The 18961-nt window shown below is 36.0% G+C and overlaps 1 protein-coding gene across 1 annotated transcript in view; it reads left to right on the top strand.

The window, feature by feature from the left end:
* The window catches only part of IPO8 (importin 8), a 48868-nt gene that overhangs the window by 9135 nt on the left and 20772 nt on the right, over window positions 1-18961 (top strand). The window contains exons 3-16 of the mRNA XM_027726585.2: window positions 1137-1293; window positions 3489-3647; window positions 4606-4762; window positions 5818-5907; window positions 6689-6783; window positions 7349-7433; window positions 9931-10065; window positions 10922-11021; window positions 12682-12758; window positions 14040-14156; window positions 16425-16514; window positions 17194-17359; window positions 17938-18098; window positions 18546-18671. Of these exons, the coding sequence (XP_027582386.1) occupies window positions 1137-1293; window positions 3489-3647; window positions 4606-4762; window positions 5818-5907; window positions 6689-6783; window positions 7349-7433; window positions 9931-10065; window positions 10922-11021; window positions 12682-12758; window positions 14040-14156; window positions 16425-16514; window positions 17194-17359; window positions 17938-18098; window positions 18546-18671 (1715 nt within the window). The remainder of the gene's footprint in view (window positions 1-1136; window positions 1294-3488; window positions 3648-4605; window positions 4763-5817; window positions 5908-6688; window positions 6784-7348; window positions 7434-9930; window positions 10066-10921; window positions 11022-12681; window positions 12759-14039; window positions 14157-16424; window positions 16515-17193; window positions 17360-17937; window positions 18099-18545; window positions 18672-18961) is intronic.

Raw genomic sequence — 18961 nt, 5'->3', positions numbered from 1 at the left:
TTATAAATTAATCTCTCACTTCAGTATCATTTAGGAAAAAAAACAAGTATGTAGAATGTAATTTTATTGTTGTTGTTGTTGTTTTTGCAGAGCAGGGCTATAGAATAAAAAAGCACATTTAAATTACATTGGGAGGTCAACAGATTTCCTTGGGAATTTTTTAAAAGCCAAAAACTTGTATGGACAAAGTAAATTAAAGTCTTGGGCTGGTCTTTCTGGACTGTTTCTTGTCTGAATATTTTGGCATGTCATAGACAAAGAGCTGTTTTTCCTCTTACTCCTATAAAATATTTTACAAACTACATGTTTTCGTACTTTGTAATTTGTCATCACCAAGAAAAATTATTGTACTCAAGGATGTCTTATTTATACTTTAAAACCCTAGATAGTAATCAACCAAAATAGTGTACAGGGATAAGAGTTTATTAAGTACATTTCTTTAATGCCTCACACCATATTTCCTATGTTTCCTAAAGAATGCCTACAGGCATTTTAGTACTGATGCATAAATGCTGCTTTGTTTTCTGTTGAAGATTAACTTTATTTTTCGTGTTTTTCCATGTGAGCCAGAAGGGAACAATTCTAAGGGATTATGGGAAATCCTAATAGTGAGATAAAGCTTAGGGAATTCACAACGAACATTTCTGTCTGAATAGAAGGTAGGCCATGTGCCAGTTTGGTACTGGGCATTTCCCCAAGCAGAGCGTCCCATCTGTGTGTGCAGCGATTTGTTTACGTGAGCCTTCCAAAACTTCACTTACTGAGCTTCAGTGGTTGTTTTAGGGATGAGTGAAAATACGGATAAGCAGATTTTTGTTTGCTTGTTTAGAACGATGGAGTATTATGTCCATATGGAAGACTGTTGTAATGAAGAATGTACCTTGACAGAAGCTGACAGAAATATCATCCTGTTCTGTTTTGGAACAGGCACTTGAGCCTGATCTTGTGTGAAATCATGAGAAGAGTTTTTCTGACTCAGCTGTGCTTAGTGCCTATAATTGTTAAGAACTCGAGTGCTGGTTTTCAGTTGTCTTTTGAACTCTTTGTTCTGCTTTCAGCTGTACTACGTCTTGAACACTGAGTAATGTAAAAGTGTGTTAGAATTAAATTACTATTTCCCTGATGTCTATTCTTAGCTGCCATTTACCTGAAGAACATGGTGACACAGTACTGGCCAGACCGTGAGCCACCTCCTGGAGAAGCAGTGTTTCCATTCAACATCCACGAAAATGATCGTCAGCAGATTCGTGATAACATTGTAGAAGGAATAATTCGTTCTCCTGACTTAGTGAGGTACCTTTCATTGCATACAGATATTTCTCTTGCTCATGTTTTCAGACCTACCAGTCTGGATGTTAATGTGAGAATCTCAATGTTTCGAGTACTTGTTTTGCAAAAGCAGTAATAATTAATTTAAACTTACTTATGTGCGATTGTTTTTCAGAAATGTGGTAACCTGGCTGAGAGCCCTGTGATATGATTTATCCTCTTATGGTGTTTGTTCAAAGTGTCTTGTAACACTTGCTGTAGTGACAGCCTGCCTGTTTGGCTCATTGAGGGCAGATTGTGTACAGGGCTGTCTGCAATACAGAATTAACCATTCAGGGCAAATACTGTTTCCTGTTTTCTGATAGCCCTTTTCTTAATTACTTCAGCAATTTTTATATGTCTTCCCAGTATTTAAATGTGTATTAGTGTTCTTGGTTTTAAGATGTTAAAAGAATGAAGAATTGCTGTTTGCTGGAAGAATAGTTAAGAATCACAAGACATACTACAATCTGTGGTTGTTCATCCCTCTAATTAAAGTGAGGCTGAAAGGATGGGATTAAGCTGTAGTGTATAGATGTTCATCTTTGAAAAACAGAAGAAAATCTTCCTTTACTCTCCTCCTAAATCTACCAGCTGGTGCCTGAAGATGTCTTTATTTTTCAGTAATTATATCGAGAAGAGGAATGATTGACTACAGATTGAAATTGGAGATAAGGCTTCAAAAAATAATGATACACCAGAATGAATTAGACTGCAATAGCATTACTGTCACTGGAGGTCTTTATGAGTAGATTAGACAAACACCTGCCAGGAATGCTTAGGGTATAAATGGGCCTGTGCAGAGACAAGGAAATGAACTAAATCATCATTTCCAGTTCAGTTTTTCTAACATGCTCTGACACAGAGTAGCATCTCCACTAAGAGATAGAGCTCCTTGCCAAGGTTGCACTACAAGGTAAGGAAGTGCTTGCTGTTTCTGTAATAATGAGGTAAAGGCATGTAGTTTCCCCTGCTATCCTGTCATAAATACCAAGGCTAAGTTTATCCAAAGGAACACAAAATAATGGAAGTTTGAAGACTTCTTCGCAAGCTGGCTCAGGCATCGTTTCCTAACTTGATATTTCCTAACTTGATATGCCCTGATGTTACAGTGACAGCCTGCATCTAAAAGAACAGTTGAAAACCCTGGGACGATCACCAGGAATAAAGTACAGGGTTTTTAAATATTGGAAAAACTTGAAGATTTGTCAGAGGTTAAAAAAGTCAAAGGAACTCTACTGGAACTAGTCTCATATTTTAATACTGATATTTTTCATGGTTTGCTTGTAAGAATAAGGGGGGAGGAGGAACCAAATTGGCAACAAGCACAAATTCCAAAGGCTTGAGGGGAAGGTAAGTTTGTACAGAGCTAAAAGGATCAGTAGGTGTAGGGCCCCATATTCGCCTACTCTGTAATAGTGGCTCCTGATGTAATGGACTGCAGGAGGATACCCAAGGAAAACTAAATGGAGCTGATAACAGAAAATATTTTTTAATTCATTAGCAGAGCCAAGAGTATTTCTTTACAGCTTCTAGTTCAGTGCTGCTCAGCTTTTTTAGTCACGCCTCACTTCAATGAATTAACAATCCTGCTTTGCCTCACCATCATGAGTAGTATCTAAAAGTGTGTGGAAGGAGAGGAATGGTAAGATGTTTTTTACCTAACTGGCTCTGCCATATGCTTTGAAGGTTGAGAAAGTGCTGTTCTAGAATATCCCAGGAAGATCGTAATTTCTTGAGGAACCTGTGGCTTGGATCATAACACAGGCCATTACTGTTTAATGCAAACATACAAATTTGTGTTTTTGTGGTTGCTTTCAGCCTCAGAAGCAAGTATAAACATTCATTTTTAAAGTACAAAGCTAGCTGGTTTCATGAGCAATTCATTCTTTTAAAATATTACCTGATACGTGTGGAAAGGGAGGAGGGAGGGGGGAAAGTACCTAGAATGTTCTGAAATTAGTTTCTTCCTCAAAATTAAATCCCTTAAGATTTTATTCTTGTTTTTCTTCTGCCACTTCCCAGAACTCTTTCACTGCTGTCAAAATACGTATGATGCTTACGACATAATAAGTGTATTGTGGCCAATAATCCATGATTTGGGGTCTATCCTTTAATTTTAAACACTCTGCCATGATCTTACTCGCTTATAATATATTTAATTTTTCCTCCTGCCATAGAGCCCAGCTGACCATGTGCCTCCGTGCTATCATTAAACATGACTTTCCTGGTCACTGGACAGCTGTGGTGGACAAGATAGGCTACTACCTGCAGTCTCCAAACAGTGGGAGTTGGCTTGGGAGCCTCCTGTGCCTGTATCAGCTGGTGAAGACTTATGAGTAAGTTGATGTCCATCAGTAGGTGAGGAATTGGTGCTTTTAGTCTCAGTTGATTACTGAAAATGACTTTATTGAGAGCACTGGCAGTTCTTCAAAGAATTCAGATAGAAAATGGGAATTAATAATTATGCTTCCTTTCCTGCAAATAAATGAAAAATATTCATCATCTTTCTATCATCAGTGAGTTGAAAGCAGAGATGCCAGCAATAATCTGTATTAATTTACTGACATTTTTTTCCTGAGGCCACGTGCCTTTAATCTGTGTGTGGAAAAACTCCATATGTTTATAACTTTTTTTGTTTGAAGAGTCCCCAGATGTTGGATATATGAATGCAAATTGTTTTCTGCTTTTATGTCACGAATAGAGTGTTGTCATTATCATATGTACAATTGTACGTGTGTCTCTCGCATATTGTTACCTGTACCATCCTCCTGATAGTCTAAATCCACAAAGTGTGAATTAGGAACAGCATAGTGAGCTTTCTCACTCACTTCTTTTGTAATTACCTGTTGTTAGAAATGTGTATAAGCCACACAAAAGGAATGTAAATAGAGAAAGACAGTCTTTTCCAAACCAAGGAATTGTCTTTCCCTTCCGATGGCTGTTCACTCCTATTTGTTCAGCACCTAACTTGGGCTTGGCATTGGTATGAACGTCAGAGAAATTCAAGTCCCTACTCCTGTGAGGTGACAATTCAGTAGTAAAGAACAGTAGGTCTTCCTCTCGTTAGCTGCATTTGGATAAGGTAACAGTTGTTGGTTTTCACTTCTCTATTTATAGGTATTTATAGTGAATTTGCACAAATTGTTGAGATTGGGGCTAGAGAAGGGGAGAGTGAAGGAGGGACAGGTGGATGTTCTTTTTTTTTAGGGGACAGAAATTAAATTGCTGGTGGGGAATAGGCATTAGACTCTCCAGTGTGTGGATCCTGGACCAACATTTTTGTTTCCTTTGCAGATACAAAAAAGCAGAGGAGCGAGATCCTCTTATAGCAGCAATGCAAATTTTTTTGCCTCGGATTCAGCAGCAGATGATCCAGCTTCTGCCTGATAACTCCCATTACTCTGTACTGCTTCAGAAACAGATCTTAAAAATCTTCTATGCTCTTGTTCAGGTTGGCATCTGTGTAAAGGAAAAAGCAAAACTTTTACTTTGCTGGGCACAGTGACCCCTTTCAGTACACTCAGAGGTGGGATTGAATAAGAATAGCCATTTAGATGGGCAAAGTCATGTACAATAAACAGCTGTTATAGAAATACGATATTTATAGATTTTTCTACTTAAAAACTGGTCACATGATCTCCCAGATTAAATTTTTAATGAGTGTAGGTAATTCTGCACATCCTATCTGTAATCTTACTGGAGAAATGTCCTATTTTTATAAAATTGCACATAACCTGATATGAACTGTATAGGTATCTACACTGTGTGATTGGCCTCTGAAAGTGTTAGTAATGGATATTGTGGTGTAATTGTCAAATACTGCACTTCAGTAGGTGGCATTTCTCATTATGTTCTGAAGATCAGATGGATATTATTTATTGAAGGACATCCAATTTGGAGAGATGACTTTGGCTTTTACAGTGATGAGCTTGGTGAGGGAGTACTTTTAGGGAATCAGAAACAAAACCATGTCCTACATAAGGAGCAGCTGGAAAATTCTTACTGGGGGTTAAAAAGTTAAAATAATTTGTTATTATATGGGGGGAGGTTTAAAAATATACCAGTATCCTGTTTTCTTCTCAATAACTTGCCTGAATATTGTCACTTGCTTGGGTATTGTAGAGAAGTAAAGATTTGTTAGATAGTAGCGAGGTAGTAATAAGGAGCACACTGGGTTTACTAAAATGCTATTGGTTTGCCCAAACCCCATAATACAGACACTGCTGGGTCCCTAAAAGGTAGCTGGGCTGTTGTGAAGAAGAGAAAGGAGCAAAAAGGATTGGCAAGTTCTCAGATCAAGGAACTTTCCTTAAATCGTGTCTGCTCAGAAATTCCTCTCTAAATTGCACCAAGAAGGATGCAATTAAAGTATTATTGATAGCTAACCTAATTAGTTTTAATTTTACTTAAAACCTCATCTTCCTCAGAATGTAACTACTGTAGAAAGATCTACCTTTTATAGGGAAAAATAGTATTTCATACCTGTGGGTTTTTTTCTTATTTCAGTATGCACTGCCACTCCAGTTGGTGAATAACCAGACTATGACTCAGTGGATGGAGATCTTCCGGACTATCATTGATAGAAATGTACCTCTGGTAAGTGTTAGCTTTATAAAGACCTCTGATACTTGTTGTGTTGCCATTTGAGGAGCAATCAGTGTGAGTATTTTCTAAGTGTTCTTTCTTTAAGATACTTTTTTAAGATTCTTGTCCTTAGAATAAGTCGTATTTCTGACAGAATTGCAAGCAAGGTCATGTAAGCTCTCAGAATTTCATTGTCTGAGATAGAGACACAATGAAAACTTAAATCTGGAGTATTTTGCAACTTTCCAAGTTTCTCTCAAACAAAAATCAAAAGCTCATCACAAACCCGTAATTCGTTCTTCATTTTATTTCATCCATGATTCATATTTCCCAAAGAACGAGATAAAATCAGTAAGTAAATTCTTGTTTGTGTGTATACAGCATTAGCTGGCATTTCCTAAGTTTTCTAGAAAATTATTTTACAACCTTAACTTTCTTGTAACAGCTTTTGCATTAGTATGTGGTTAGAGTGTGTATATATTCGGAGTTAGTATCATGCTTGATTTTTAAACCAGAGTGCATGTATTATTCAAGCATATCTGAGAGTTTTCATCTTTTAAATATGCATTATTTTGAAAATTAAAGCACAGGCATTGTGCAGGCATAGCACATATACATTATATTGGCTAATTAAGGTAATTGAGAGGTCCTGAATGTTACGTAATTGTTAACAGAACCAAAGCTTTAGTCGATACTGTGCCTTTACATTAGTTTACTCATCAAGGAATGTTTAAAGCATAGTTGATCTCAATAAATCACATTGCTGATTTAAAACAAGTGTATTTATTTGTAGGAGACTTTGCAAATTGATGAAGATGATAGACCGGAGCTGGTGTGGTGGAAGTGCAAGAAGTGGGCATTGCACATTGTAGCTCGTCTCTTTGAACGGTAACAAACTAACAAACCTACTAAAACCTTTGGGTTACAAACCTGTACCCTTACTTGCAGTGCAATTAGACAAGACAGTTTAATCAATTTAACAGCACATGGTCACTGAAGAGGTTTTCCTGCTGCTGTCCTTTGCCTTGCACTGGCACAGCCACTGTTCTGAGCGCTGAGTGAAATGATTTGACTCTCTAAGACGGCAAGAAACTCGCCTCACAGGAAAAGTAAATCGATCAATCAATCAATTTTACTATATCCAGCTACAAGTGTTTATATTCTCAAATATATAGGCAGGGGAAGATTTGAAAAGAAATCCATAAACATGTAAGTTACAAAATTTGTGACAAAAGGTCAGTGATACTTACTTGACTGTAATATTGCACCTTATGATAATTTAAGAAAAGAAAAGGAAAGTGGGGCGTTCTAAGAGAAATGATGGCTTGGAAGGAACCTGTGGGAAAGGTTTCCTTTGCTGATGCAGGGTCCTCTGTGGTTTAGAAAGTACTGTGTTTTCCTGACACAGGGGACTTCTCACAATGTAAATATCTGTGTCCTTTTCTTCCTAAAGGTATGGAAGTCCTGGAAATGTAACTAAAGAGTACTTTGAATTCTCAGACTTCTTTTTAAAAACCTACGCTGTGGGCATACAACAGGTAAGCACAGTTCATTTTATGAACTGCATTATTTTGGCTGAAGAAATGTGTTACTTTTTAACAGTGCACTTGTATCAAAGTTCATTCATTAAACAAAACTGAAGAGAGTCAGGCAGGTTTTCCTTTCAGAGATTGAGAAGTTCTTTAGAACTCGTTGCCATACAACTGAGGTATAATAACACAAATTTTCAGCAATTTGAAAACCTCTGCAGGAAAATTCTCAGAAAAGGTGAGTGCTGATGAAATGCTGTTATCATCATGAGTAAACATTCTTGATATAGCTGAGAGAAGAACTTGATGCAGAGGTCTCACTTCGTAGAACGGTGTATTTTTAGGCCAGTTTTTACTAAGTGCTTTTGCTGCAAACTGCTTAGACGTGGTAATCCAGTGATACTGTTTTATTTCAGGAAGATACAAGCAGATTAGAAGATTTCTGGAGAACAGCAATTAAAGTTATTTTATACCTGGAAAGCATATTATTTGAAAATATACCATAAATTCACAGTTTCCAAGGAAATTATTTTTGTTGGGGAGCGCTAATTATTTGTGAGTAACATGGTGTGTGGAGACAGTTAAGTTCTGATGAAGTTGCATAGAAGAGAGGCAGTTCCTTGCACAGTTTTCTGTGTTTCTCTGCCAGCTCAACTGTGAGCTGGGAGACTCTGGGAGCACAGGCTTCCAGCATTTCCCTGGTTGTGGTAGAATGGCTACAGATACTGGGTTCTTGAAAGCCTAAGAGTGCTGGCTCCCAAGCTCAGATGTTTTTGGCCCAGCTTCTGTTTGTCATTCAGCCTGCCGTATGCTGGATGACTGGGAGCAGTAGTTCCCATGCCTTTGGCTCACTAAAGCTCTTGACTGTCCAGGCTTATGCGTTACATATTCAAAACACACCCCTAAGAAACCAAGAGCATGCAGAACACTCTCCTGCTAGTGATTTTCTTTGGTCTGTAAACCTCGAAAAACACCCAGGAATGCACTTTTTCAAGTGACAAGTGTTTGGATAGTTCATATTTCCAGAATATGTGGCTCCTTAGCATGCTGCCAGATGAAATATCCTTGACATGGCATCTGCAGGCTTCTTACAGTTTAAATTTGTGGTGTCTTTGATGCAGGGTGCCAGGCTGTTGTTGTCACTTGAAGTCAAATTTAAACTAGATTTCAAAACACCAGGGGTTGTCTGCAAAACAAAATTACTTTTCTCCATCCAGTTTGACATCAGAATAGTTGATCCATTAGTAAGAACTAAGAAGAGGAATGGTTTTGGTAAGGCCGTGAATTTAATGAAAAGGGAAAGAGCCTGATATCTATTCTAAATTCCCTGCAATGTCATTCCTGAGTGGACAAGTGGACTCCCATGGGCAGTTATAATTTGAAATACCTAAAGTTTGTTAAGGTATTAAGCTGTGTTGCCGAAGGGACAGTTTAGCTTTCAAGATAAGTGGACTGGATGATCTGCACATTTCTTCAATTTCTGGTTCTTAAATGGTGATTTGTCACATTTCCTTGCAGAGTTAGTAAGAATTCTGTTGTGAATATTACATTACTAAGCCTTCGTTACTTATTCATCGGTTGTTAAGTGCTGCCATTTTGCTCGAGTCTGTATAAGATATAGACAATTCTTGTCCAAGAAGAGTGTCATATGAAAGACTTAAGGTCAGACTTAGTATTCCTAATGAGGAACTGTATGCAAAATAAAATTTATTAAAATGTTCTAAAGAATTATGAAGCAGAATTGTTCTGCTGGAACTAAGTGACTCAATATTTTGTTATGCATTGCCCTTGATTTTTATTGTTATTCCTTTACATGCCAGTTCTTTACACCTGCTAATAATTCATCTGCCATTAGTGCAGATTAGTGGCTTTGAACCGTGGGGTCTTCTTAGTAGAGCAGACTTTTATATTAAGGAAGCTTTATGTGATAGAGTTTGTAATAGCATGCTAGTTGATTCTATCTGGTTGTATAGGTAACTGAAGTTAAGAGTTTTGCATCTTTTCTGATTCACAGATTTAGGTGAACCTATTTTTCTTTCCTAATTTAGTATTTCTATTCTTATCACTGTTCTTCCAAAGTAATTTGTCTTCTTTAGGGGTCTGTCCTTAAATATGAACACAGACACCACTTAGCAGATATATAAGCCACCAGTTTGAAAATCTCACTGTGCCTTTTCCTTTTCTATTCCAGGTTTTGCTGAGGCCTCTGTAAACTGAGCCTCTGAATATTAAAATATATCTTTTGTTTATAATCACAAGTGATCACATGGTAGAGCTAGTAGTAAAGGTGGACATGTACATAAAAGTTTGCAGGATTAGAACCTTGATATTCAAATCATTTATGACTTTTGGGTCAAAGGCATAATAGTGATTTCTAACTCCAGAACCTCTGCTATAAAACTAATTTATCTGTTCATGTATATTCACTGAAGAGATGCACTGGATATCTATGCATGAGACAGAATTTTCAGTCTTAATTTAAAATATCAATTTGTCATTTCTTTAGGTTCTGTTAAGAATCTTAGACCAGTACAGGCAAAAAGACTATGTTGCACCACGTGTTCTTCAGCAAACGTTAAATTATCTGAACCAAGGGGTTATTCACTCTGTAACATGGAAGCAAATGAAGCCACACATACAGGTCAGTGCATAAAACCCAGTCATAAACACTGCATGTCAGAGAGATTATTAAAAAAACCAACCAAAACCAACTCCCCCACCCCCAGTTTTCCAGTTTTATACAAGGTTTTCTGAATCATTCGGCAACTGATTTGGAAAAAAAATACACATTCATGTAGAAATGCTTTTTTTTTTTTTCAATATTACAACTACCTTTTATTGCAGGTACTGTTAACTCAATCAAAGATTCTGTTCCCTAAGTTCTTTATTTTTATTTTTGAAGTCTGCTAGACAGTCATAATGTTCTGCCTTTTATTAGTTGCTAATTGTCTATAGATTTGGGACATTCACATTTGATCATAGTGCAAAGATAGTGCACAAAGAAAACATTGACCCAAAAGAGCTGAAGTCTGTTTTAAGGATGTGTTTCATAAGTGAACTAAGAACAAATGTAAAGTGATTTCCTGCTCTTATTTTTTCATATCATAAGCTCCCCTGTTGTAGCTCATTAATTCCGTGACTGTTAAGAGAAAGAATTCTGAAATCTCTTCTCATGCTAAGTATTGCATTGGTAAGATCCTTCTGCAGAATGCAATGTTCTGCTGTTTATAGACTATGTCCTGAAGTATTATTTTGTGTGTGGTACTGTATTATTGTAAAGATAGATTATGTAATTACTGCTGCTGTCTGGGAGTGTTGCAAAAGGAAATTACCTATAATACTGTAAGTTTGTTTCTGTTAGACAAAATAGAAGAGCACTGCTTAAAGGAATATTGCTCTTCAGAAAAGTAGGTAATAAAGTAGTGCATGGTGGAGGGAAGCTGTACTGGAGTTTGATTTTGTGTGTACTTATGTGTATTTGACTTTTCTAAAATTAGAGTATAACAGAAGAGGTGATATTCTCTCTAATGTGCTACAAAGATGAGGATGAAGAGCTCTGGCAAGAGGATCCATATGAATATATCCGCATGAAATTTGGTAATTTAGCATTTTTAGCATTTTCTTTAGGTATTTTTTCCTTTCATCATAGCTGTAACTGTAGTTCCAACCATCCACATGCCTGCTGTAATGGCTCTGTCTTCACCACCAGTGTCCTGAACAATAGGAAGAAGAAAACAAAAACAAAATCTCACCAATGTGTAGTTAAAAGCAGGTGGCAGATCAAGCGAGTTTGGACCATTTGGCTGGTAGCTTTAAATGATTCTCTCAACATTTGTTTCTTCTTCACATGTGCTTGGAGTAAATAGACTGGCTTGCTCACTTGTTAATGCCAGTTTCAGAGTCCTGGATTGCAGATGTGCCAGCTGTCTGCAAGTCCTTGCAGCTCTCACTTTGACCAGAAGAGGCCTGACTTGCTCTTTGTCTATTGAAAATCGTCAATGCCTTCAGCATTTTTTTGCCAATTATTATTAGTAGATTGTAAAATAATTAGATATATGTGTTCTTTCAAAAGACTCGGTGCAAAATCTTGGGAATATCACATAGAGCCATATTATGAATAATTACTTCTATTAAAAGAGTCATGTCATTGAAAAAGAGAAAGGTATTTTAAAAATACAGCAATTCTAGCTGGAAAACTCCTGCAAGCCAGGCACCATAGAGATATATATGTAGCATTTGGGAATTTTTAATTAGTTGATTTGGGATTAGCATATGTGGAAACAGAGTTTAAATATTCATAGAATAATTAAAAAAGCTTGGAGAGTTGTTATGCAACAAATTAATTACAATATAACATTGATCACGGGGTACAAATACATCACTGATTTTTGGTGTGTGAATTCAGTTCTTTCTGTGCAAAGAGTGAATCTTATTTTTATACATAGCTGAGGAAGTTAAATGCAGATTTAAATTGTATTGTGGAAGGCAAAAAACCCCCCAAGTATCAAAGTACATTAAATGGAAAGTTAGTGAGGCACTTTTTGGCTTGAAACAAGAATTCCAGTAGTCTGGTAGCATTTCTTAATGATGTTTTATCTTCAAGTTTTCAGGAAAAGTTATTGTGTAATTTTAGTCACATTTTTAGATTACATTTTCAGATCTTTTAGTTTAATTTGTGTAGGGATATTTGGATTAGAGTATGTTTGCAGCACAGATATCTTTTCCAAGATATAAATTGTATTTTCAATATGATTAAAGGAGGTTTACTTGTAATGAATGAAGCTAAAAAGCTTCAACTTTCAGCAGATATAAAACTACCCCAGATCCAAGTAGTTTTACATACAAAAGGTTTCCCATGAGGTTTTAATAAAATCAAGCCAAAAATGTGTACATATGGTATACAGATGGTACTGGAATGTACTGTTGTTCTTTCTATAAGGGCTGTAATTAAAAAAAGAGACAGGATTTTTCATCCCTTATATACATGGTCTCAGAAGAGTTAATGAATAAATAACATATTCTTAATAAAGGGAATGATGAGTGGCAGTAGATTTGGAAGGCAATAAGTAAATGCTTTTATAAGCTATGTGACATAAGCTTGGGTCTGACTCTAACTGTGAAGTGAAAGCAACCAGGTCAATAGTTTTGAGGTTATATATTCACCTGAATTTGTAATATCTCAAAAACAAGATGGTCTATAAAAAATTCATTACTCAGAAAATTTTTCTGTTATGCTTTTTCCCCTCTAATTTTTTAGATGTATTTGAGGATTACGCATCCACTACAACAGCAGCACAGAATCTCCTTTATACTGCTGCAAAGAAGAGAAAAGAGGTATGAAACTGGAGACTTTAATTTATTTGGATTTTCCTTATAATGTTATTTTTCCCTTAAATCTGAAGGTGCTACAAGAAGCTAGTCTTGAAAAATCTACTTGATAATACATAATCAAATGTTTCCTGGCTGAGTGCTATTAATTTTGGGAGCATCAAAATATGTGTGTATATATTTAAATAAATGGATTCCTCTTGCAACTTTAAAATTAATCTACCAGATATAAACTGAGTTGAAATAGATGTACTGGAATAGATTTTTCCCAAGTTTACAGACAGCTTCTGTATGGCTGTTCTGAGCATCACAAACTGTAGCAGGGGAAAAAGTGAACATGATCCTTATTAATTTTCACTGACGCTATTTAAAATCCTGTTGACAGCAATGAAATTAGCAAGAGTGAAACTCATTTCATGCATTTACTTTTTAATGAGGACATAACTGTTCTGTAGAACTTTCTATATTTACAGTGATCTATCTGTGCAAAAGTACCCAGGCAAGTCCTGGCAGGCACATGTCAGTTTGCTGTAGCGGCAGGTGTTTTTCTGGGTACTGTTTTAACATCCAGTAAACAGGGAGCTCCATTTCCATATGGGTTTTCAAAGAAGAACATAGTCTTATGTCAGGTGGAATATGACCTTTCTACTTCTTTGCTGTCAAAACGGTTCTTGCACACTGACCTTCCTTCTCGTTTTCATGATTGGTATTGAGACCATCAAAATTTCATAATCTGGGAAAAGGACATAATGGGCGTGGAAATGATATTCAACGGTTGGTTTTGCCAAGAAACCTTTGTAAGTCTGGTCAACTTCAGAAGCTACTGCCAAAATCAATAGATCAAATTAAGTTTATGAGGTTTTAATCTGCTCTTCTTGAATATATGTGTATCTTCATATATATATGTACACACACATATATATTTATTTAATATATACATGTATGACAAGCCAGAAAAGAAGTTAAAGGAAAAAAAATGGGTTAGGTACAGTTTGAGCCTCTTGCTTTTTCATCACCTTTTTTGATTTACCTCAGGACAATAACAAAAATACCTTATTTACTAGTAGTAATGTGAAATTTCAAGGAGATTAATTTTGACAAGTTTGGCTAAAAAGATGAAAAAGAAGCCTTCTAAATTTTAACTGTGGAAAGATGCTACACATAGTACCTCACAGTTGCTTTGGCCAAGATAAAATTTATTAAGAATGTCATGTGAATTTTTTAACTTAAAAAATGCTATTGAAATAATTTGACAAAAGGAGATTGTGTGTTTTCTGTTCTGCATAGGTGTTACCAAAAATGATGGCATATTGCTACCAGATTCTGACAGAGCCAAACATTGATCCAAGGAAAAAAGATGGAGCTTTGCATGTTATAGGATCCCTAGCAGATATTTTACTGAAGGTAGGTGGGTAAAGAAGTGAACGAGGTTGGCAAGTCTTACTATCAATAGTGATTTTAAAATAGAAGAGTCTTAGTTTTTAAAGTATGACTGTCCCTTAGCCATATTTATAAAATCTGTAGAGAGATTTCACTGTGCAATCAGAATATTAGGGTTTGTTTATTTAAAAATATTAACATTCTTTCCTGGGTTTTATATTCCCATTTTATGCACAGATTTTTGTTCTCAAGTTTTTCCAAAGCTCTATTTGCTATAGAACAGTCCCTTGGTCCTCTTTTGCTTTAGTAGTAAAATGGAAGTGTTAAAAAAGCAAACATGCATTCCATCAGTAACATTGCCTGTGATTCTTTATCAAATTCCCCAACAGCCTGCGCTGTTGTGGGCGTCTTCTGGTTCCAGAAAAAGGTTTACTTCACATGTTGCAGGAGTGTTTTGTCTAGTTTTCCAACTTTCTTACTCTGCAATGTGTGGCTCTAAGTCTTGTTTCATCAGCCAGTTAGGAGTTCTGAAAATAACTGTGAAGAACACAGAGCCTTCCTCCATTTTTTTTTTTTATAGACACCTTCAGAATTTTGAATGTTTTTCTGGAATCTGAATACAAATTTAATCCACGCTGTTGCTCTCTAATTAACATTGATTACAGCTTCCCTTATGTTTTTGTAGATGGTGGAGTCCAAAGTAAGCCCTTGTTCCATGTCAAAAGAACTGCCAAAAGTTTATCACTTTTAGCATAAGAATGGTGACCTTGTGCTGAAGGCTTCTTTTTAGAAGCAGTTTATTGTATTTTATGTGAGTTGTCTCTCTGTGCAGGATGTGTCTTCATATCACAAGCAACATCTTACCAACATTTACTGTCTGTTTTTTTGCCAGTGTACCAATCTATCTTAATTCCTGAAACATCAGTAACTTTTAAAGAATTTTTGTAGATTATGTTGGGTTGTAGATGCCCTCCCTCACGCTGGAACATAACAGTGAAAGAGGAAGACATTGTTTGTGTTATGAGGACACTTTCATATTGACTGAGGGTTTCTAAATCTATTTGTCTCTTTCCTGAGGAAAAAAAGGTTATTCCAGTATTCTACTCCTATTTGAAATTTTCAGTCTTACAACATGAGGCTGTAATATACTTTATAAAAGTTTAATAATCCCCAAACACTGCAGACTCCGTTCAGATCTGAATTTCTTGTATTTGGAATTTGGCACATTGAAAAATTCCATCAGCTGTTTCTGCATAAAATATTGGATTCATAAATGTTTTCTGGCTGTTGAGTTGACTGAGATACAGGTTGTAAGGAGCTTGTAGACACAATGACCCTGCCTTGGCCACCTGGCTCTCCACACAACTTCAGTTGAATGCACACAAACTTCTGACCTGTGTGCACAGGGGAAAATTCTTTCCCCTTCTCTCTGATTTTTCTCTGCTCAGTTCTTCATCCACCTCTGTGATGGTTTGGGGAATCAGTATGGAAAAAAATTATGTATACACTGGTGAAATAAAGTCTGATTCCCTAAGATACATGTTGTATTGAATGTCCCATTTCACCCATCTCCTGTCTTAGTCAGTGAATCATTCCTTTAGGTGGTAACACCCCAACATATATCTTTTCTAGTATTCTGGGGCTATAAGGAAAGTCCCAAATCTCCATGCTGGTAGTTCTAACTCCCTGTGAATATCTTGGGATTTTCCAAGGTTGAAATAATGAAGGATAACTCATCAAATATCCTTTTCTAACTAAGGAGATTTTTGTCACAAAGGAATTATCTTTACCCATTAATAAACATGAAAAAAGATGTGATTTTTTGTTGTTGTAATGTGCAAAATAATTAGTTTTGATGCTTATAGTAACCGTAGGTCATTTGAAAACTCAGATCTGTTTCATATTAAGCTTATATTTATCTTCAGGTATGTATATACTCCCTTGTAGGAAGAATGGAAGTACTAGGTTATTTATCTTGAATAATTTTAAAGAAAAATCAGCTAGAATCAATTGCCTTAAATAAAATGAAAATTCCTGTTTACAGTATTGTAATGAATAATGTAGAGTTGAATATTATATATGTACAGTTCTTTTACTTATCTGGCTTTGAACTTGCTATGCTTATGAGTTTGTTCTGTTCAAGTATGAGATCCAGATCTCTGAGAGAGAATACCTTTATTATATAGACAAGTCATTTTATTTCCCATGGTTGATAGTTGAAATGAATTACTGGCTAGGATGAAGTATGTAAAAGGAATGGTCTCCAAAATTAATTTTTGCTTACACCAACAGAAGAGCGTTTTCAAGGATCAGATGGAGCTGATGTTACAGAATCATGTATTTCCCTTATTCATGTCTAACCTGGGGTACCTCAGAGCTAGAGTAAGTTCACCTCTTACATCAATTTCGGTATTTTCCATGATTCCTTCCTTTGCAGTTTGATTTCATTCTGAATGTTAATGAAAGAAATAAAGCAAAGACATAGTAAAATTTAAAATAAAACTGTCTTAGAGTATTTTTTTCATCATTTTGATTTAAAAAATGATTTTTCAGTTAAATCAATTGATGGAAAGTCTGTGATATATTGTTGTTTACTTCTTAAATCGAACTTGAGAATTTGAGCAGTGATTGTGGCCATTTTTCATTAGCAGATCTTAGTAACTAAAGTTGTTGAATGCCTGTGAAAAATAGGTAGAATTTCCACAGAGTAGATAACGTCAGTTTGAGTGTAGCTTGAAGAAAATCCTCAGGTGCTGATACCAGCCATAAACAGTTAATTTTCTTGAATTTTTTTCTGATTTTTCCCCTAGAAGGACCAAAGCTATGAACGCAAATTATGTGCATGCTGAATGTATTGGAATTTGGGAAAGGATGACAAAGAACTGCTTGAGTTACAGTAACAGCAAAAACTGTTACATTTGATGTATGAATACCCTGTAAATAAGGGGGTAAAAAAGCAATACATGGAAACAGAGAGATAGATAGTGTTGGTTTTGAATCACTTAAAAAAGTGCTTAAAAATTGCAATAGTCCCTAACTCGCTTTTCTTTTTGTCTTGCAGTCCTGTTGGGTACTTCATTCATTCAGTGCTTTGAAATTTCACAATGAGTTAAACTTAAGGAATGCAGTAGAGTTGACAAAGAAGAGCCTGATTGAAGATAAGGAAATGCCTGTCAAAGTAGAAGCAGCCATAGCCCTTCAGACCTTAATAAGCAACCAAGAACAAGGTATGTGACAGTGATTTATCAACTGTATGCACTGATTTATTGATTTTTTTCTTTTTCTGTAGAGATGTGGAGGTTGGTGCAGATTTATCTAAACATTTCTACCGTCTAAAGGCATATATTTAAGAACATTTCATCATGTTTAGACAGCTTCATTTGCTCATTGGTTACTGTGTACATCACAGAATTCTAAATTCTAGTTTTTACAGCAAGTCTATGCACAAAAGAAGTTAGAATCAGCATGTTTCTTTTAACAAAGTAAATATCACCTGTCTTTGTGTGTATGTTTAAGAATGAATGCTGCCTATGTATGAGGGCAAGTATTCCCTCAAAACTGGATTTTAGCTGTAGATGACATTTCGTTATTGTACAATTTATTTACTTTGTCTACTAGTTAAGAACTGTAAAAGTGCCTTGGGTATGTTTTTTGGCTTTTTTTATTTCTTTATTCAAATTAATTAAAATTCAAATTAAAAAAAATTATTTTGTTCAAGAGTAGTCAGTTACCTGGTAGTTTTGAGATACCGTGTATTTTTGTTTATGGATAGTTGATTTCACCTGGTTTCAATTGGTTGTTTTAGCCAAGGAATATGTGAAGCCTTATGTGAGGCCAGTTATGCAGGAGCTCTTGCACATCATTAGAGAGACGGAGAATGATGATCTTACCAATGTAATCCAGAAGATGATCTGTGAGTACAGTCAGGAAGTGGCTACAATCGCTGTTGACATGACTCAACACCTGGTAAGAGACAATAGTCCAACAACAGTCCAGTCAGAAGCACGTGCCTAGTTTGGGAAACATTTAATGAACTTTGAAGTGCACACTGTTTAAAGTAATCTTTATAAGAGTCCACGTATAGTATTCACAGTACTTATGGTTTTCTTTACTCTGGGAAGCATCTTCAAAACCTATAGGTTTCTCAAAGATACTGAATTTTGTCACTGTTTTTAATGAGCCAAGCTCTAACCATTTAACATTTCGAAAGACTTAACATAGTCAGACTTCTAAAAAAAAAAGAGATTTTAATTTTCTATGTTCCCCTTTCAGAAGTAAGGAGCATATTTTTCAGTACTGACAGCTCTTAGAGATAAGGCATTGGTGCTGTTGCATTTGCTGTCTTGGCTTTGCATGACAAATTAGAAATGTGAGTTTGCTCTTGAATGTCAAGCTGGTTGGTTTTGTTCACAGGCTGAAATATTTGGTAAAGTACTTCAGAGTGAGGAATATGAGGAAGTAGAGGACAAAACAGTTATGGCCATGGGCATCTTGCACACAATTGACACAATCCTGACAGTTGTGGAAGATCACAAGGAGGTGAGATTTTCTTTCATACTTTTCTCCTATTCCACATGCCTTTCGGTCATGACAACAAGCATTTCCACGTATGTTGCATCACTTGACATGAACGTGCATTTACTGTAACAGGAATCAATCTGTGACAAATTTGAATTTAAAGCCCAGTTTACTTTTGTGATTTCATTGTTTAGCTCTCAACTTCAAGGGGAATCTATATCCTGAGGGTAACATTCTTAGCACTTTTTTGGATAAACACTTCTTCGGAATGTGCTGATTTTGGCTGGGGTAGAGTTAATTTTCCTCACAGT

This window comes from Pipra filicauda, unplaced genomic scaffold (assembly GCF_003945595.2).
Source record: "Pipra filicauda isolate LSUMZ 115617 unplaced genomic scaffold, ASM394559v2 scaffold2_size9829703_pilon, whole genome shotgun sequence".
Lineage (NCBI taxonomy): Eukaryota > Metazoa > Chordata > Aves > Passeriformes > Pipridae > Pipra > Pipra filicauda.
The sequence above is the reverse complement of the archived record's forward strand: the minus strand, read 5'-3'. Positions and strand labels throughout refer to the sequence as shown.